Genomic DNA, 21447 nt, shown 5'->3' with positions numbered 1-21447 from the left:
AAAAAAGTACCACCCAAAGAAAGCCTAATTGGTGGCAAAAAAGAACACGATATACTGTAGATACTTTTAGTCAGGGCCGGGCCGGCCCTAGACTTTTTGCCGCCTGAGGCAAACTTCGGAAAAATCGCTGCCCCCCCCCCAAGCCGTGGGTGGGGGGCCGCCGAGCTGGAGGGGGTAGCGGGCAGGAAGGGGGTATTGGGCACAGCGGTGGGGAGGGAGGTCGAACCCCCCCCCCCCCCTCCCTCGCCTGGGTCCCCCTATCTGTGCTACTGGTAAGAGGCAGCGGGCGGGGATGACTCACCTCTTCCGCATCCAGCGTGCGTTCCACTGTCGTCACTTCCTGCAATGCCGTCCACTTACAATACAGTGGGCAGCATTGCAGGAAGTGATGACAGTAGGACGCATTCTGGAACACGGAAGAGGTGAGTCGTCCCCGCCCGCTGCCTCTTACCAGCAGCGGCTAAAAGCTGGAGGGGGAACGCAGATAGGGGGACCCAGGCGAGGGAGGGGCGTCCAATACCCTCTTCCTGCCCGCTACCCCTGAAGTGCCGCCTGAGGCATTTGTTTCACCCCGCTTCATGGAGGGATCAGCCCTGCTTTTAGTATGATAATTAGTGATTAAGTTTTTGGCGAATGAAAAAGAGGAGACTTGAAATGTGAAAATTGCTCTGGTCCATAAGGGGAACACCACCTGTAGTGGTCAAGTGGTTAAACAATACTAGTGGCCTGGCAGCCCTGCTGAGTCAGAAATATCTGATCTGTATGCTTATTCAAGGTCTATGGCTGAAGATATTAGCGGCAGAGGATCAGCAGGACAGCCAGGCAATGTGCATTGTTTAAAAGGAAATAAATATGTGAGCCTCCATACCCTTCTCACTTCTACAGATTCCTTATAGGGAGCATGTTATCAGTGTCACAGAAGGCTGTAGACTGAGCTTATACAGGATCTTCTCAAAGAATTAGCATATTGTGATAAAGTTCATTATTTTCTGTAATGTACTGATAAACATTAGACTTTCATATATTTTAGATTCAAATACACACAACTGAAGTAGTTCAAGCCTTTTATTGTTTTAATATTGATGATTTTGGCATACAGCTCATGAAAATCCAAAATTCCTATCTCAAAAAATTAGCATATTTCATCCGACCAATAAAAGAAAAGTGTTTTTAAAACAAAAAAGTTAACCTTCAAATAATTATGTTCAGTTATGCTCTCAATACTTGGTGGGGAATCCTTTTGCAGAAATGACTGCTTCAATGCAGCGTGGCATGGAGGCAATCAGCTGTGGCACTGCTCAGGTGTTATGGAGGCCCAGGATGCTTCTATAGCGGCCTTAAGCTCATCCAGAGTGTTGGGTCTTGCGTCTCTCAACTTTCTCTTCACAATATCCCACAGATTCCCTATGGGGTTCAGGTCTGGAGAGTTGGCAGGCCAATTGAGTACAGTAATACCATGGTCAGTAAACCATTTACCAGTGGTTTTGGCACTGTGAGCAGGTGCCAGGTCGTGCTGAAAAATGAAATCGCCATCTCCATAAAGCTTTTCAGCAGATGGAAGCATGAACCCACTTTTGAACCAGAAACAGCGGCAGAAGCACCTGACCTGGGCTACAGAGAAGCAGCACTGGACAGTTGCTCAGTGGTCCAAAGTATTTTTTTCGGATGAAAGCAACTTTTACATGTAATTCGGAAATCAAGGTGCCAGAGTCTGGAGGAAGACTGGGGAGAGGGAAATGCCAAAATGCCTGAAGTCCAGTGTCAAGTACCCACAGTCAGTGATGGTCTGGGGTGCCATGTCAGCTGCTGGGGTTGGTCCACTGTGTTTTATCAAGGGCAGGGTCAATGCAGCTAGCTATCAGGAGATTTTGGAGCACTTCATGCTTCCATCTGCTGAAAAGCTTTATGGAGATGAAGATTTCATTTTTCAGCACAACCTGGCACCTGCTCACAGTGCCAAAACCACTGGTAAATGGTTTACTGACCATGGTATTACTGTGCTCAATTGGCCTGCCAACTCTCCTGACCTGAACCCCATAGAGAATCTGTGGGATATTGTGAAGAGAAAGTTGAGAGACGCAAGACCCAACACTCTGGATGAGCTTAAGGCCGCTATCGAAGCATCCTGGGCCTCCATAACACCTGAGCAGTGCCACAGGCTGATTGCCTCCATGCCACGCCGCATTGAAGCAGTCATTTCTGCAAAAGGATTCACGACCAAGTATTGAGTGCATAACTGAACATAATTATTTGAAGGTTGACTTTTTTTTTGTTTTAAAAACACTTTTCTTTTATTGGTCGGATGAAATATGCTAATTTTTTGAGATAGGAAATTTGGGTTTTCATGAGCTGTATGCCAAAATCATCAATATTAAAACAATAAAAGGCTTGGAACTACTTCAGTTGTGTGTATTTGAATCTAAAATATATGAAAGTCTAATGTTTATCAGTACATTACAGAAAATAATGAACTTTATCACAATATGCTAATTTTTGAGAAGATCCTGTACAGTATGTCAAACTCCTGCTGTAGAGGTAGCTCACTGTATAATGGCGACACCTCCTGGATGCTGACAGTATTACATATTCAGAATTAGGGTTATGCTTTGTACTAAAGGTCCTGCATCCACTTCAAGCAGAAGGTTGATTCACAAAGTTTCTTCAGGCTTGGTTCAGGCCTGGTTCACACATCAGAAGGTGTCCACTCCTGTCCTGTCACTTTTTGACAGTTGGCATCAGTTTTGAATGAGTTTTCTTTTGCTGTTTTCACTCATAGGGCTTGATTCACAAAGCGGTGCTAACCTACTTAGCACGTCTAAAGTCTTAAGGCGCGCTAACCAGGGTGCTAAGTAGGTTAGCACCGGTTTTCTCAATTGAGAAATCCGGTGCTAACCTACTTAGCACCCTGGTTAGCACGTCTAAAGACTTTAGACGTGCTAAGTAGGTTAGCACCGCTTTGTGAATCAAGCCCATACATCTGTACATTTCCAATCCAGACCTGTCTTGTCAGTTTTGTATCAGTTCTCTATGGGTGTGTTCACACATATAAAAGCGTACAGTTCCAATCCCATCAGGTAAAACTGATAGAAAAGTGATGTAAAACGGACAGGACAGGACTGGACCAGACATGTACAGATGTATGTGTGAACTAAGCCTCAGACTTCTTTTATGTGCACACACACACACGCTCGTCCGCCCACCCTGTTGGCCCGCCCCCTGGCCCGTCCTGCGTCCTGTCCCAACGCAGTAGCGCAAAAGCACTGACACAGGGACATGGGACGCAGGGAGATTATATAAAGAAATGTATTTATATAGCACTGACATCTTCTGCAGCACTTTTCAGAGTACATAGTCATGTCACGGACTCCTCAGAAAAGCTCACAATCTAATCCTATCATAGTCATAGTGTAATGTCCTACCATATTATTATTATTATTATTATTATGTATTTATATAGCACTGACATCTTCTGCAGCACTTTACAGGGTACATAGTCATGTCACTGACTGTCCTCAGAGGAGCTCACACTCTAATCCTACCATAGTCATAGTGTAATGTCCTACCATATTATTATGATGTATTTATATAGCACTGACATCTTCTGCAGCACATTACAGAGTACATAGTCATGTCCCTGACTGTCCTCAGAGGAGCTCACACTCTAATCCTACCATAGTCATAGTGTAATGTCCTACCATATTATTATTATTATTATTATTATTATTATTATTATTATTATTATTATTTATATAGCACTGACATCTTCTGCAGCACTTTACAGAGTACATAGTCATGTCCCTGACTGTCCTCAGAGGAGCTCACACTCTAATCCTACCATAGTCATAGTGTAATGTCCTACCATATTATTATGATGTATTAATATAGCACTGACATCTTCTGCAGCACTTTACGGAGTACATAGTCTTGTCACTGACTCCTCAGAGGAGCTCACAATCTAATCCCTACCATAGTCATAGTGTAATTTTTACCATATTATTATGTATTTATATACCACTGCCATCCTCTGCAGTATGTTACAGAGTACATAGTCACTGTCCTCAGAGGAGCTCACAATCTAATCCTACCATAGTCATAGTCTAATGTCCTACCATATTATTATTATGTATTTCTATAGCAGTGACATCTTCTGCAGCACATTACAGAGTACATAGTCATGTCACTGACTGTCCTCAGAGGAGCTCACAATCTAATCCTACCATAGTCCTAGTCTTATGTCCTCCCATAATGTCCTCCCATATTATTATTATTATTATTATTATGTATTATATAGCACTGACATCTTCTGCAGCACATTACAGAGTACATAGTCATGTCACTGACTGTCCTCAGAAGAGCTCACAGTCTAATCCTACCATAGCCATAGTCTAATGTCCTACCATATTATTATTATGTATTTATATAGCACTGACATCTTCTGCAGCACATTACAGAGTACATGGTCATGTCACTGACTGTCCTCAGAGGAGCTCACAATCTAATCCTACCACAGGTATAGCCTAATGTCCTACCATATTATTATTATTATGTATTTATATAGCAATGAAATCTCCTGCAGCACATTACAGAGTACATAGTCATGTCACTGACTGTCCTCAGAGGAGCTCACACTCTAATCCTACCATAGTCATAGTGTAATGTCCTACCATATTATTATTGTGTTTATATAGCACTGACATCTTCTGCAGCACATTACAGAGTACATAGTAATGTCACTGACTGTCCTCAGAGCTCACAGTCTAATCTCACCATAGTCATAGTCTAATGTCCTACCCTATTATTATTATGTATTTATATAGCACTAACATCTCCTGCAGCACATTACAGAGTACATAGTCAGGTCACTGACTGTCCTCAGAGGAGCTCACAATCTAATCCTACCATAGTCATAGTCTAATGCCCTACCATATTATTATTATGTATTTATATAGCACTGACATCTTCTGCAGCACATTACAGAGTACATGGTCATGTCACTGACTGTCCTCAGAGGAGCTCACAATCTAATCCTACCACAGGTATAGCCTAATGTCCTACCATATTATTATTATTATGTATTTATATAGCAATGAAATCTCCTGCAGCACATTACAGAGTACATAGTCATGTCACTGACTGTCCTCAGAGGAGCTCACACTCTAATCCTACCATAGTCATAGTGTAATGTCCTACCATATTATTATGTGTTTATATAGCACTGACATCTTCTGCAGCACATTACAGAGTACATAGTCATGTCACTGACTGTCCTCAGAGGAGCTCACACTCTAATCCTACCATAGTCATGGTGTAATGTCCTACCATATTATTATTATGTGTTTATATAGCACTGACATCTTCTGCAGCACATTACAGAGTACATAGTCATGTCACTGACTGTCCTCAGAGGAGCTCACACTCTAATCCTACCATAGTCATAGTGTAATGTCCTACCATATTATTATTATGTGTTTATATAGCACTGACATCTTCTGCAGCACATTACAGAGTACATAGTCATGTCACTGACTGTCCTCAGAGGAGCTCACACTCTAATCCTACCATAGTCATAGTGTAATGTCCTACCATATTATTATTATGTGTTTATATAGCACTGACATCTTCTGCAGCACATTACAGAGTACATAGTAATGTCACTGACTGTCCTCAGAGCTCACAGTCTAATCTCACTATAGTCATAGTCTAATGTCCTACCCTATTATTATTATGTATTTATATAGCACTAACATCTCCTGCAGCACATTACAGAGTACATAGTCAGGTCACTGACTGTCCTCAGAGGAGCTCACACTCTAATCCTGCCATAGTCATAGTCTCATGTCCTACCATATTATTATTATGTATTTATATAGCACTGACATCTTCTGCAGCACATTACAGAGTACATAGTCATATCACTGACTGTCCTCAGAGGAGCTCACAATCTAATCCTACCATAGTCATAGTCTAATGTCCTCCCATATTATTATTATTATTATTATTTATTTAGTAGTGCTGCTTTCAAGTGTGTGATTTATTTATTTATTTTTTTTATTATGAATGGGACCTAAAACATCATCTGGTTTTCCTGAAGGCCTCAAGCCAAGGTAGATTAAGTGAACCCAGCGAAGCAAATTAAACCAAAATTTCTATATTTGGCTATTTATTTTATTAGAATTATTAAATAACTTGAAGGTAAACTTACATTCTGAAATTTCTTTTACCAGTGAATGGGGATCATGGGATGACAAACAGGTGTGACAGAGACTTTGTTTTATAACAACAGAGAGCCATCAAAACCTTATCACACATAGAACATATGTGTAAATGTATATCATGACTTGAACAAGAGAGGTATAAAAAAAATCAGTTTTCAATGTTTACAATCCTGAACAAGTCCCTAAATAGTTTGGACTCCACCAATCATCCATGTAATTGTGTACAAATGGAGGAAATTTAAGACCGTTGTTAGTTTGTGCAGAAAGAATTGACCATTAAAGACAACTCCTATTGTAAAAATATTGTTGACCATTTGCAGTTTGCTGAAGGTCATGTGGACAAACCAGTCGGATACTGGGAAGTGGGAACATGTTTTGCGGACAGATTAAACCAAAATTGAAGTTTTGGGCTTAAATGAGGAGCATTGCATCTGGAGAAAGGAAAACATGGCATTCCAGTATAAGAGAACCTTATCCCAACTGTGAAACATGGTGGGGAAGTGTTCTTGTTTGAGTCAGTTTTGCAACACCTACGCCTGGATGGCTTGGCAGTTGGCACCATTGATGGAACAATAAATGCTGAACTACACTGAAGAATTCTACAGGGAAATATCAAGACGTCAGTGAACTGAATTTCAAGAGACAGTGGGCCCCACAGGGAGACAACAATCCTAAACACAGAAGTAGTTCTACCTAAGAATGTTGAAAGAAGAATAAAGTGAATGATGTGGAACGACCAAGTCAAAGTCCTGACCCTAATCCTATTTGTCTGTCATTATTCTGCCTGATTCAGGAAATCAATGGAAGTTTGGGCTTCTTGGGCGCCCATTCAAATATCGACTTTAAAGGGAAATTTGGGCACCCGTGGCACCTAAAAATTACTGGGTTTTTATTTTTTGCTGGATTGGCGTAGGGGGAGAGGTGGGGGGGCGATTAGGGTTAGCCAGCGTTGGGTGGTTAAGATTAGCTGTGGGAGGGGTAGTTAAGGTTAGTCGTGGAGTTAGGTAGTTAAGGTTAGTCATTGGGTTAGGTGGTTAAGGTTAGCTATGGTGGGGTTAAGGTTGGCCGTGGGTGGAAGGTGGTTAAGGTTAGTCGTGTGGGGGTAGTAGGTTAAGGTTGGCCGTGGGGTTAGGTGGTTAAGACTAGCCATATGGGTGTAGGTAAGGTTAGCTGTGGGGGAGGTGAATGGTTAAGGTTAGTCATGGGGTTAGGTGGTTACAGTTAGTGGTGGGTTAGGTGGTTAAGGTTAGGCATCAGTAGAGGGAGGGTTCAGTGTGAGGATAGTGTTATTTATGGGTAGTGATGTATATATAGAGATTGCTGACGTTTTTTAATAAATATAAATAAACTCAGGAGAGATAAGGGACAGACCCCTGCGCTGATGATGAGGTACATTAGCAGTAATAGGAAGGTACAGGAAGTGTCACATCCTGTAGAATACACACTATGTATTTATAGATTAGAATAGCCACACAGGAGAGTGTGAGTTGTACAGTATGTACTGTCCTGTGTACTGGCTGCAGCATGGCCCAAATCTACAGGGTCATCACTGCGGGCTGCCTGTTTCTGATATCAGGTAACTATACATTGTGCCTATATATCATTTCTCTCTGTCGGTCTCCCTCTCCCTCTCCTCATTATGAGCCCATTGTGAACTTTGTGCTGATAGAGACTGCTGTTTAAAACTTGTTTTGTTCAGATCAAGCATTAGGCTTGTGCTCTGTAGAAAGGATTTGTCAGCGTTAAGTTCAGTTAGCAGGCCATGATTTGGTGGCCAGGTTTTATGTTCATTTTCTTTATGTACCCTGCCGTTTTTTCCCATAATCTCAGTGTTTCAGTCTCTCCAGGGTCTTTGTCAAGCAGCTGGCACAGAACAAAGAGCTGAAGGAACTGCAATATGTTTTATATACAGTTTTGTACAGTTACTATGTTGTAGGTTTGTTTTGTTAACAATGGTTTCCAAATGCTTATCTAGATTTTCAGGGATATAAAGGAATGATTTGCATGTCCCCTGACTGTCCCGAAGTGATGAATTATGGAAGTAACTAAGCAGAAAATATATACACATGACAGCCATATTACTGCTCACACTCGTTAGGCTATTTAAAGACCACTTTCGCAAAAAATAGTAAAGTTTAAAGTTCATGAATGAACATAAATAAAATGTACATTTCTTCCAGATTAAAATGTGCTATAAATTCCTTTTTCGCCGATGCTGCTGTCACTTTGGGCCCTTTTCCACTAGCGGCGTTTGCGATGCTAAATCGCAAACCGCTAGTGATTTTGAAATCGCTACGGTTTGCTTTTTAACATAGGAATCGCAATAGGTAATTTCCACTACCGCGATTCGTTTTTGACTCAAACGCGATCGCACCGCGGAGCGATCTTTGCCGCGATTTTGCTATGCAGTGCATTGCATAGCAAAATCGTGAACGCAATCGCCGGGAAGTTTCCGGCACTTGCGATTTAGCAATCGCTAGCGTTTAGCGCGAACGCTAGCGATTGCTAGTGGAAAAGGGCCCTTACAGTAGGTAGTAGAAATCTGACAGAACTGACAGGTTTTGGACTAGCCCATCTCCTCATGGTGGATTTTCAGAGTTTTCCTTATTTTTTAAAAGCGTTTAGTGAACGGTAGTTGCTCAGACCAACTGCCAGAATAGTGTTCAAAAAGGTAGGGGGGGGGGTGGCCTGCATCTTTGTATGGATCTTTTTTTCAAGGAGTGCTGTTTTTTAAACAATAAATGAAATACTGAGAATCCCCCATGAATAGATGGACTAGTCAAAAATCTGAAAGTTCCGTCAGATTTCTACTAACTACTGTAAGTGACAGCAACATAGGTGAAAAGTAATTTATAGCTCATTTTACTTTGGAAGGATCACACTTATTTGTATATGTTCACATGTATTTTAAATGTTACAATTGTTTTGCTATAGTGGTCGTTTAATGAGAAGCACACTTGTATTAGGTGAAAGTTCCTGGAAATGACGCCAGATGGGCTGGGTTGGTTGCCACCATTGCCATATCTGCCGTTTGTATATTCACTGACTGTATGAAAGTGATATATATTTTCGAGCAGGACCAGGACGAAGTTATCCAGTATGAGAGGCGGAGATTCCAAAGTGCCCCACCCCCCAGAATTGTGCCCCACCCCCCAGAATTGAGCCCACCCAAGTGTAGGTAGCAGGTGGACCCCAGTATTAGGTAGCCTTTCCCCAGTACAGGTAGCCACATGTGCACCCAGTATTAGGTTGCCGGCTGTCACAAATGATTAGTGAAGAAACGCAATCAATCTGTTTTCTGATTTTGTTTCACGATTCCAATCCAGATTGCATGTCTAGGGACAGCACATGCAAAAGCCCTGGGGTCTGGTTATTCCAGTCAGATAAAGCGCAATCTATTTAGGCTTCCCTGTTCTGGGACATAACTTCCCCAGCTGACAACTAGGTGTGGCTTCTAGCTTAAAGGAATTTCTCTTTAGAAGACCACTCACACAGAAGTGTCCACATCAGCTGAATAGAACCATTTGGCTTGTCACTGTCATAGAGGGCTTGTAACTAAGCAGTACAGCAGACAGAAAGGCTCCACTATGGGCATATCTAAAATAACTGTATGTTATGATTTTTGACATTTTAAAGGGAACCAGAGACGAAGCACCCTTGTATATTTTACCATGTATATCAGTAAGAGCATTAGAGAAAACACTTACCATGCTCTCTGTTTGATCCTCACTGCTAAAAGTGTCTGTTATCAGCAGTCATAAGTATCCAGGACTGAGCATTCATTCTGGCTTTGCTGGGAATGATTATAGCTGAGTCATTATAGCAGAGCCACAAGGGGGCAGGCTTGGGCTTGAAAAGACACCACAGAAGACAGACTCAGCTATAATTTTTCTGTAACAAAGCTACACTGAGTGCTCAGTCGGGGATTCTTATCAGAGGTGATAACAGTCAGATTAAACAGAAAACAATGAAACAAAGAGCAGATTAGGTGTTTACTGTCATGTTCCCACTGATTTATAAGGTAAAATACAAGAGGGTGCTTCATCTCTGGTTCTCTTTAACCACCCTGGCGTTCTGATTAAATCGCCAGGGTGGCTGCGGGAGGGTTTTTTTTAAATTAAAAAAAAACTATTTCATGCAGCCAACTGAAAGTTGGCTGCATGAAAGCCCACTAGAGGGCGCTCCGGAGGCGTTCTTCCGATCGCCTCCGGCGCCCAGAATAAACAAGGAAGGCCACAATGAGCGGCCTTCCTTGTGTTGCTTACATCGTCGCCATAGCGACGAGCGGAGTGACGTCATCGACGTCAGCCGACGTCCTGACGTCAGCCGCCTCCGATCCAGCCCTTAGCGCTGGCCGGAACTTTTTGTTCCGGCTACGCTGGGCTCAGGTGGCTGGGGGGACCCTCTTTCGCCGCTGCTCGCGGCGGATCGCCGCAGAGCGGCGGCGATCAGGCAGCACACGCGGCTGGCAAAGTGCCGGCTGCGTGTGCTGCTTTTTATTTGACGAAAATCGGCCCAGCAGGGCCTGAGCGGCAGCCTCTGGCGGTGTTGGACGAGCTGAGCTCGTCCAGACCGCTCAGCAGGTTAAAGGGACTCCGAGCAGTGCAGAAACTATGGAAAGATGCATATCATTTTAAAGCTCTCTTTCTCCTCTTTCCAATGATATATAAACCGCCGCCCTACGCCTTTAAGTTTTTGCTATTTTCGCAATTGAAATTGCCGCGGACGCAATTTCAATCACGAAAATAGAGAAAACTAAAAGGCGTAGGGCGACGATTTAGGTGTCGCCAGAAAGAGGAGAAAGAGAGCTTTAAAAGGATATCCATCTTTCCATAGTTACATTGTATTACACAGGGCGACTTTTTCCTAAATTCAGCAGCTCCATTCTGCTGAATGGAGCTGCTGACACTGGGGAAAGTGTCGCCCTGTGTAATACAAGTAACTATGGAAAGATGGATATAAAAAAACTAAAAGGCGTAGGGCGGCGGTTTATATATCATTGGAAAGAGGAGAAAGAGAGCTTTAAAATGATATGCATCTTTCCATAGTTTCTGCACTGCTCGGAGCCCCTTTAAGAGATACTATACTTATGACAGGTATTAAAATTATATCATGTTATTCCTGACGTCCCACTGAATGTTTTGGTAACCCTTTTAAGGAGCTGAGGTAAGCCACAACGGAGTTATTAAACCTCTCAGTAACAGAATCTCATATAATATTCATGCCGGGTATTGATGCGATTCATATTCTTTGAGGTTGTGGAATTTGCTATTATTATGTGTGTGCAATGAATGTGGCCCGATATATGAACATGTCACATATTTGAGATTCAGGGTTACCTCCAAAGTAAAGGAACGCCCCAGCCCCAGCCCCAGCCCAGGGGCTGACTCTGAGTTCCACCTTCAAAAGCTGAGTCCTATATAAACATTAGGACTAAAATCTGATAACAGTCCTCCATTTTTTTAACATCTTTGAAACTAGCAGAGGGCCGTGAGGCTGGCTTCCTGAACCTGAAACAAAGGATCCCGTCATTTTGCTTGGATCTTCATCAAAGGACATATTTCTTTCAAAAGCCTGAATCAAGACGACTTTAATTTTAATGGGAACGTGAAGGAGGTGTGTTAGATAAACGCCATAGTGTTATGGGGAGGAGCAACACAAACTTAAAACATGGCAGAGGCAGAATTAGGCTCAACACACACCATACAATCTTGGTTGTACAGATTTACCAAATCTATGTAGTATAAGGGCCAACAGATTGAAAATACCTTGAAAGGATTGATTGGATAAGCTCTTATACTACATGAAAGTGGTAAGATTGAACAACCAAGATTGTATGGTGTGTGTTGAGCCTTAGACAGACCAAAACTGCCCTTGCCCATCCCCAGGTTGTATACTCACCATGTGATCACATAGCTCCCAACTTTTGGAGGGACTGTCCTTATAAGGGAACCCTGTCCCCCTGTCCCTCTTTCAGAACTTTGTCCCTCTTTCTATGTAAATATATATATTTCTCTACTAAAAAATGTGTTGATTGACTCTAAACTTTATTCCCATCCTTTATATTGATATATTACTAATTTTAAAATGTCAATATGAAGGAAAATGAACCAGGATAGAAAGGACCAGTGTGGTTTGAATTATAAAACAACATATTTTTCTTACAAAATATTTATGGTATGCATGACTAGGGTGTGATGGAGGCGTGGTCAGGGGTGTGGCTTAAGTGTCCCTCTTTCTCATCTCAAGAAGTTGGGAGGTATGTGATCAGAATTCGCGATGGGGGGTGGAGCAATGACCTCATACAATGCAGGAAATGTGCCATAGCTCTACATGATATATGTCTAAGGGTGGAGCATAAACCGATAGTATAATAATGGAGTCATGGTGGTAAAATGGCAGCGCCGACAGAAGCAACACAAAACCAAAACATGGTGCCTAGAAATGCGTAATTCACTCCTCAGATCAGTATGACAGGTTTGCTTATGTCTAAAAAGTGAAAGTTCTTGTTAAAGTGAAAATGATTCTCTTTGTGTGATTTCAGGTTTGGGGTCCCCGATCCAAGGTGTGGAATATTCTGTGGGGGACACAGTGACCCTCCACTGCCAGGAGAGATGTGATACCACAGTACCCAGAGACAGTATAACACTGATCACATGGAGGAAACACAACACTTCTCACTTTCTCCTATTCAGTACTGATACATGGAACAAGACCTTCTCCAACTTCTCAGACAGGTTCTCCTTCCAGGATCCGCTCACCCTGCAGATAAGAGACGCTCAGCAGAGTGACTCCGGGGATTACACCTGTGAGGTCACATCTTCACACACAGGAGTCTGTTCTTCACATCACATATTGTATGAGTCATCAGGTAAGAGCAGGGAGGTTTTTAGGCATAGACAAACCAGGCAGATGCCAGTGGAGACAGCTACTTGAGGGGGCAAGGAGCTAATCTAAGTAGAGATGGCCCGAACCTCCAATTTTAGGTTCGCGAATTTCCGTGGGAGGTTCGGTTTGCGCGAACTTTCGCAAACCGCAATAGACTTCAATGGGGAGGCGAACTTTGAAAACTAGAAACATTTATGCTGGCCAGAAAAGTGATGGAAAAGATGTTTCAAGGGGTCTAACACCTGGAGGGGGGGGGGGGGAGAGGGGCATGGCAGAGTGGGATAGACGCCAAAAGTCCCGGGGAAAAATCTGGATTTGACGCAAAGCAGCGTTTTAAGGGCAGAAATCACATTGAATGCTAAATTGCAGGACTAAAGTGCTTTCAAACATCTTGCATGTGTATACATCAATCAGGGAGTGTAATTAGAGTTCTGCTTCACACTGACACACCAAACTCACTGTGTAACGCACCGCAAACAGCTGTTTGTGTAGTGACGGCCATGCTGGGAGGCAAAACCAGTTAGGGTGAGATAATAATAAAAATGTAGTCCTACATATATTTGCCTTGTTTAGTTTTGAGGTTTACATGGGCTTTAATATTTTACAGCAGAAAAAACGGAACTGAGTGTATTGTATCAACAAAAGTGGAATCTTCATCTAAGGCGTGTGTCATTGCAGGTCTGGCATCCCCCCTCTGTGGTGTGAGGTCCCCCGTCTATGGTGTGGAGCATTCTGCAGGGGACACAGTGACCCTCTGCTGCCTGGAGAGATGTAATACTACAATACCCAGAGACCGTTTATCACAGATCACATGGAGGAAACACAATCACCCTCACTTTCTGCTATTTATTAACGATACACGATACGGGGTCTTCTCCAACTTCTCCGACTCCAGATTCTCCTTCCAGGATCCGCTCACCCTGCAGATAAGAGACACTCAGCAGAGTGACACTGGGAACTACACCTGTGAGGTCACATCGTCACACACAGGAGTCTGTACATCACGTCACACTCTCCATGTATTACCAGGTAAGAGACACACGGTCCCTGTGTCCCGCTGTAGTCAGAGATGGTCATTTACTCAGTCTATAGATTGCACATTGCATCCTCTCATGTCAGTGCTGCTGCCAGGAGTGTTTCTTGGCACAGGCCTTGCAGGCCATGGCCTGGGTTGCCCCCTAGTGTACAGGGTGCAACACTACACCCTCTGTGTTAATGAAATTCTGATTAAGGCATTCCAAATTATTATGCAAATCATATTTTCTCTGATTTCCCAAAATAGTTGGTGCAAGTGGCAGTTAGCATCATTTTTGAGTCATCAACCATCAGAGCAGAGTTTCTCAAATCCGAATTCGGGAGATACCCGGATAGTTCTATCCGGGTATCTCCCAGTAAACCGTTGCAGGCTGGGAGGGGGGGGGGGGAGGGGGGTCAATCCTACCTATATGACCCAATCGATAGGAGAAAAGAACCTTCTACTGATGCTCACGGTACCTATCCAAGTAAACACTGAAATGCAATTATAAAAATGTAATGCAAATTTTATTCAGTAAATCTATTCCATAGAGAAAGTTAAAATGACATGAGATGGCCATCTCCTCATGCAGACCCACATCACAACCACCACTCACACAGCTAACTGGCCAGGTGAATGTCACAAGTGAGCTTACTGAGATGGTATGGGACCTATAAAAAACGTGACTGTCCGCAGAAGCAGGGAAAAAAGTTAGCATCCAAAGCAGGCTAGAAAGAGCAAAGCAGCAAGCTGGTCATCAGTGTGCTCAAGCGCAGCATGAGACAGCCAGATCCATGAGAGCAACATAAAATTGCAAGTGTTACCACAGTCTCTCACCACTCTGTCGTCTTCAAATTGACCAAAAGCTTGAGAGTCCTGGACGTCACCATGTGCATCCACTGTGACACAATAAGCTAGATGCTCGGTGTGTGATGGCAAGATGTCCAGTGTTACTAACTGTATAGGCCTCCAAGATTAGAACTGCCAAATGTGCCATATGTGCCAAAAGGGGTATCATCCAGCCTTATAAGGATCCCTGGTGATGCTGCCAAGCCCGTAGTAGGAGTCCCATGTGAATGGCCAAGAGGAGAACCAGCGGAGGGATCTTGAGGGTCGCAGGAGGAGACGGCGTCTCATGCGGACACGGCATTACCTGTATGACGTCTTCTTCAGTCCGTCCCTCGGTGCCTCCCACGATGCGGTCCAAGCGGCGTTCACGTAACTACAAACACTTCCTCCTTCCGGGTTAAAGGAGGAAGTGTTTGTAGTCACGTGACCGGCGCATGGAACGCATCGTGGGAGGCGCCGAGGGACGGACCAAAGAAGACATCATACATGTAATATTGACCCCCCCCCCCCCCCCCCCGCCCAGCCCGCACAGGTTTACTGGGAGATATCCGGATAGAACTATTCGGGTATCTCCCGAATTCGGATTTGAGCAACTGTACATCAGAGCATAATTTGAAGTTAGTGTACAAACCTCCTACTAGTAACAGTATGTTTTTCAAACTTAGAAAACTTTAAACGCACTGTTCCAAAATATTACAGATATGACAACAGAGTTTCAAAACATAGGTTGTAAAAAACTGAAATTGGTCATTTGTTTAATTTGTGACATTAGGAGATCATATTTACAGATATCAAAAGCTATTTGAATCAGAAATTTACCAGGTCAAGCTACATATGAATATAGGGCCCCCCGATTTGATAGCAGCTTCACAATTCCAGCATCCATTGAACTTGCTAGATTTTTGAGAATTTTTGCTTAAATTTCTTTTGCAGGATGTCAAAATAGCCTCCCAGAGCTGCTGTTTGGATGTAAACTGCCTCCCACTCTCATAGATCTAGCCCGTGAGGTGCCTTGGTGTCCTCTGGGCCCCCCCCTGTGGTCCTGCTTGTGGTTCTGGTAGGGGCACGATCAGTCAAAGTCCCGCATATGCAGCCCGTCCAGGCAACCGGCGCATCATCGCGCTGTCGATGTGAGGGTCCTGCGCCTTATCTGAAAGGCTGAACCGCGCATGCGCAAGACTCTTATGACGACGGCCATGATGACACACCGAATGCTTGGACAGGCCACATGTGCACAACTTCAGTCGAAGTCGCCAGGTTAACAGAGCCACCAGTGGAACCATGGAGGGGACACAGAGGGACCTGGCGGGCTACGAGGAAGTTAAGCTTTCCTCCCCCCCCACCTCCCTTCCCTCTGCTCAGGGTCCCTTTAGAGCTGAATTTTTGCAATTTTTTACAAAGGCAAAACTATACTCAGTGGGGGACATTTATCAAGAGTGTTTGAGACAAAATATTAGTAGGTTTTTAATAATCCGTGCAGAACTGTCTCAGACATCCTAAGAAATCACTTAATAGTTCAGATTCCTTCTTAAAGGAGAACTGTAGTGAAAGGTATATGGAGGCTACCATATTGATTTCCTTTTTAGCAATACCAGTTACCTGGCTATCCTGCAGATCCTCTGCCTCCAATACTTTTAGCCCTAGACCCTGAACAAGCATGCAGCAGATCTGGTGTTTGACATTTTTGTAAGATCTGACAAGATTAGCTGCATGCTTGTTTCTGGTGTGATTCACACTACTGCAGCCAAATAGATCAGCAGGGCTGCCAGGCAACTGGTATAGCTTAAAAGGAAATCAATATGGCAGCCTCCATATACCTCTCACTACAGTTCTCCTTTAACTACTTGCCAACTGCTCCACGCCAATTGGCTCTGCCCCACCTTCAGTCTCCGAGCGGCGGTCGCCGCTTGGGAGACTTAGACGGCGAAAGCGCCGTCTAATAGGGTAGTACAGCGCTGCGATCAGCTGCAGTGCTGTACTGGGGACAGCCGTGTGACATTAGAGAGCGATCGGCTCTCATAGGCAGAAGTCTATGACAGCCGATCGCCATGATTGGCCGGCTGCGGGGAGAGTGGAAGGGAGGGAGGGGAGATAATAAAAAAAAAAAAAAAACAATATTTATTATAAAAAATAAAGCAATAAATATTTATAATAAAAAAAATCTGGGGGACGATCAGACCCCACCAACAGAGTGCTCTGTTGGTGGGGAGAAAAGGGGGAATCACTTGTGTGCTGAATTGTACGGCCCTGCAGCTTTGCCTTAAAGAGACTCCGTAACAAAAATTGCATCCTGTTTTTTATCATCCTACAAGTTCCAAAAGCTATTCTAATGTGTTCTGGCTTACTGCAGCACTTTCTACTATAACAGTCTCTGTAATAAATCAATGTATCTTTCCCTTGTCAGACTTGTCAGCCTGTGTCTGGAAGGCTGCCAAGTTCTTCGGTGTTGTGGTTCTGATATGAACTCCCCCTTCCAGGTACCTCTATGCACACTGCCTGTGTGTTATTTAGATTAGGGCAGATTCTCTCTTCTCTCTTATCTTTTACAAGCTGGATAAATCGTCCTCTGAGCTGGCTGGGCTTTCACATACTGAAGAATTACAGACAAGGGCAAAGCTGTTTGCAGGAAGAAACAAGCAGCCTGAAACTTCAATGCATGAGAGCAGAAGGGGGAAAGAAACACACAAATGATCTCTTGAGATTCAAAAGGAAGGCTGTATACAGCCTGCTTGTGTATGGATGTATTTTCTATGTGTGGACATACTGTACATCAACCTACTTACTGTTTTGGTGGCCATTTTGTTTGTTTATAAACAAACTTTTTAAAACTGTTTTTAACCACTTTTAATGCGGCGAGGAGCGGCGAAATTGTGACAGAGGGTAATAGGAGATGTCCCCTAACGCACTGGTATGTTTACTTTTGTGCGATTTTAACAATACAGATTCTCTTTAAAGCTGCAGTGGCCTATTTTACAAAAACTGGCCTGGTCACTAGGGGGGTTTAACACTGCGGTTCTCAAGTGGTTAAACTGTTAGTAATAGGAGGAGTTAGGAAGGTCTCTCAGGCAGTGTGTGAGGGAATTACTGTTGCTGAGGTAACTAACACACCTGCTGTCAGCAAGCTCTGAGTGAGAGGGAGGAGCCCTTCACAAATCACATCTAGCCTGCACTGCTGCACTGGAGAACCGCTTTGAAGCACTTCTTAAAGAGGAACTCCAGTGAAAATAATGTAGTAAAAAAAGTGCTTCATTTTTTACCATAATTATGGATAAATGATTTAGTCAGTGTTTGCTCATTGTAAAATCTTTCCTCTCCCAGATTCACATTCTGACATGTATTACATGGTGACATTTTTACTGTGGGCAGGTTATGTAGCTGCTCCTAGCTGTTTTGGCTGTTAGAGACAGCTGTAAACAGCTAATTCCTGTCTGTGAACATTGTTATATTGTGGCAGTTTGCCCAGAGTACCGCGGTACTCAGAGCTTCTTGTGGGAGGGGTTTCAGCACAAAATCAGTCATACAGCGCCCCCTGATGGTCTGTTTGTGAAAATCATTATATTTCTCATGTAAAAGGGGGTATCAGCTACTGATTGGGATAAAGTTCAATTCTAGGTTGGAGTTTCTCTTTAATCTGCGCCAGTTTAGGGATGGATTTGCACTTTTCTTAACTGTAGTGCAGCTCTAGAAATCCACGCTAAACTGCTGCTGTTATGTAGGATTTGAGAAGTTTCTTACTATCATGCAGAACAGTTCCTCTGCTGGTTAGAACAGTTTTAGAAGAAAAAGCTGTCGGTAATGCTTTGATAAATCTCCCCCACTGTTGCTTTTTAGTAGGTTTTTGGTCTCTCTCTTTTAGCCCCTTGTGCTTTCCTAGGGTTTCTGGGTCACCATGTGGCTATTGTAAGGTATGAATGAACAATGTTAACCACTTTCTCCTTTTCATGTCAGGGCATGTGCGCTCCCGCGGCCGATAGTGCGCGTGCACGGATCGTTAGCCCAGGAATCAATGAATTGGGCCATGGTGCCCGATCACTGATTCCTCTCCCCCGCAGAAAAAGCGACAGCTTCTCTCGGAAGCCTTGCTTTTTCTGGCTCCTACGTCCCCCTATGTCCCTCTAAGCGTACATGTTACACTTAGAGTGACGTCATGTAAACAAACCTAAGGTTGCCATCTTGTGGGCAAAAAGTAAAACTACATCTACATAAAAACAAAAATAAAATAAACATATATTTATATTAAAAAAATTACTATTTACATCCCACCTTCCTTAAAATACCCAAATAAAATGTTTAATAATAAAAAAAAAAACATTACAATAAAAAAAAACACATAAATATTTACCTAAGGGTCTAAAATTTTTAAATATCTATGTAAAGATGAAATATTTCTATTTTTTTTTTATTATAAGCTTGTAAATAGTGATGGATGCAAAACAGAAAAAATGCACTTTTATTTCCAAATAAAATATTGCCGCCATACATTGTGATAGGGACATAATTTAAATGGTGTAATAACCGGGACAAATGGGCAAATACGATACGTGGGTTTTAATTATGGAGGCATGTATTATTTTAAAACTATAATGGTCGAAAACTGAGAAATAATGCATTTTTTCAGTTTTTTTCTTATTCTTACTGTTAAAATGCATTTACAGTAAGGTAGCTCTTAGCAAAATGTACCAACCAAAGAAAGCCTAATTGGTGGCGGAGAAAACAAGATATAGATCAGTTCATTGTGATAAGTAGTGATAAAGTTATAGGCTAATGAATGGGAGGTGAACATTGTTCGGATGCATAAAGTGAGGGCTGAAGTGGTTAAATGCCTGATGGAAGGATGTTGTGAATATCTCTCTGTTCTCTTCCAGTGAAGCCTCCGGATCCCCCGGCAGCCTGGAAAACGTGGAGATGGATATTTGGAGCTGGTTTTTTTGTCATTAGCTTGGCCCTCATTTATTGTCTTGCTAACTGCGCACAATGGGGTTGAGGCAGAGATGGATTAAGAAGAGATATGGCCCAAGGCAAGGAAGTACTTTTGCCCCTCCTGGTAATAACGGATAGGAGAGGGGTCAGAGAAAGTGTCAGTTGTACCCCTTGACAGCCACTAGGCCCCAAGCACCTGCCTACGTTGCCCGGGGTTTGATCTGGCTCTAGGTTGATGACTAAAGCGCGGTATAATTGCTATACACAGCTATGGTAACACATTACTAACGAGTCCCCGCTAGTAACGCATGTTACTATAGCAACGTGGTACTTGAGTACCAAGAGTCGCTCTAATCGGGTAACTCGCAGTACACGCTGCTGGTAGTAAAGCTGATATTGCCGTTTACTTTCTACTGAGCACAGCAATATTACCGCACTTAAAAGAGAACTGTAACAGGAGGGATATGGAGGCTGCCATATTTATTTCCTTTTGAGCAATACCATTTGCCTGGCTGTCCTGCTGATCCTCTGCCTCTAATACTTTCAGCCATAGCCCCTGAACAAGCATGCAGCAGATCAGGTGTTTCTGACATTATTGTCAGATCTGACAAGACTAGCTGCATGCTTGTTTCTGGTGTTATTCAGACACTACTTCAGCCAAATAGACCAGCAGACCTGCCAGGCAACTGGTATTGTTTAAAAGGAAATAAATATGGCAGCTTGCATATCCTTCTCGTTCCAGTTGTCTTTTAAAGTGGACCTGTACTCTTGCACAGGACAGAAGGAAAACATACCTTACAAACCCTGTGTGTATTTAGAGAGTTTAGCCTGTTTAATTCCCCCTCATTTGTGTCTAATCACAAGTTGTAATCAGATCTGTGGGTCACATGACTGCCACGGCAGATAAGGCAGATAAGGCCATTTGAAAGCACGGCATGTTAACAATATGGCTGCTTCCATGAAAGCACGAAGTAGAAACGGTGCAGATATATTTTAGGATTTGTATCAGCTCTAACAAAGAAATGTTTTTGTTTAAAAGTTATTATGATATTGCTTATCTTTTAGAGCTGAGAGAAAGTTCTAAGTTCAGGTCCACTTTAAGTGCATTAAGTCCTTTAAAGTGGATTCGAGATAAACTTTTACTCGTTGCATAATTGTGTTCCTTTCATACAGTTTATAGGGCATTCCTCAAGCCAAATACTTTTTTGTTTTGTTTTAATACTCTAGTTCCCTATAAACTAAACAAGCCTCACCCACAGCTTTTCAGAGAGCCTTGGCATTTTCAAACAGTAGCAAGGGCTTACAGGAGGTCAGTCTGGGCAGTAGGAGAGGGAGGTGTTACTAGCCATTGATTTCAGAAGCAGAGGGAAGGAGGAGAGGGGACTGAATTTACACACAGGCAAGCTGATAGCATCTCCAGCCCTCAGGCTGTGACATTAAATGGCCTAAATTCACTAAGCTTTACTCCTGTCTTTAATAACTCTTCAGAGCTGTTTTACAGTTATCACAATTATATCACCATGGTGATAACTGTAAAACAGCTCTGAAGAGTTATTAAAG

The 21447-nt window shown here is 43.0% G+C and overlaps 1 protein-coding gene across 1 annotated transcript in view; it reads left to right on the top strand.

Annotated features, from left to right (window-relative positions):
* The window catches only part of LOC137545292 (zwei Ig domain protein zig-8-like), an 89838-nt gene extending 69300 nt beyond the window's left edge, over window positions 1-20538 (top strand). Inside the window, exons 2-4 of the mRNA XM_068266406.1 lie at window positions 12760-13086; window positions 13782-14132; window positions 19833-20538. Coding sequence (XP_068122507.1) covers window positions 12760-13086; window positions 13782-14132; window positions 19833-19951 — 797 coding nt within the window. The 3' untranslated portion in view covers window positions 19952-20538. The remainder of the gene's footprint in view (window positions 1-12759; window positions 13087-13781; window positions 14133-19832) is intronic.
* The last annotated feature ends 909 nt before the right edge of the window (window positions 20539-21447 follow it).

Source organism: Hyperolius riggenbachi, chromosome 2 (genome assembly GCF_040937935.1).
Source record: "Hyperolius riggenbachi isolate aHypRig1 chromosome 2, aHypRig1.pri, whole genome shotgun sequence".
Classification (NCBI taxonomy): domain Eukaryota; kingdom Metazoa; phylum Chordata; class Amphibia; order Anura; family Hyperoliidae; genus Hyperolius; species Hyperolius riggenbachi.
This window is presented reverse-complemented; position numbering and strand designations above follow the sequence as displayed.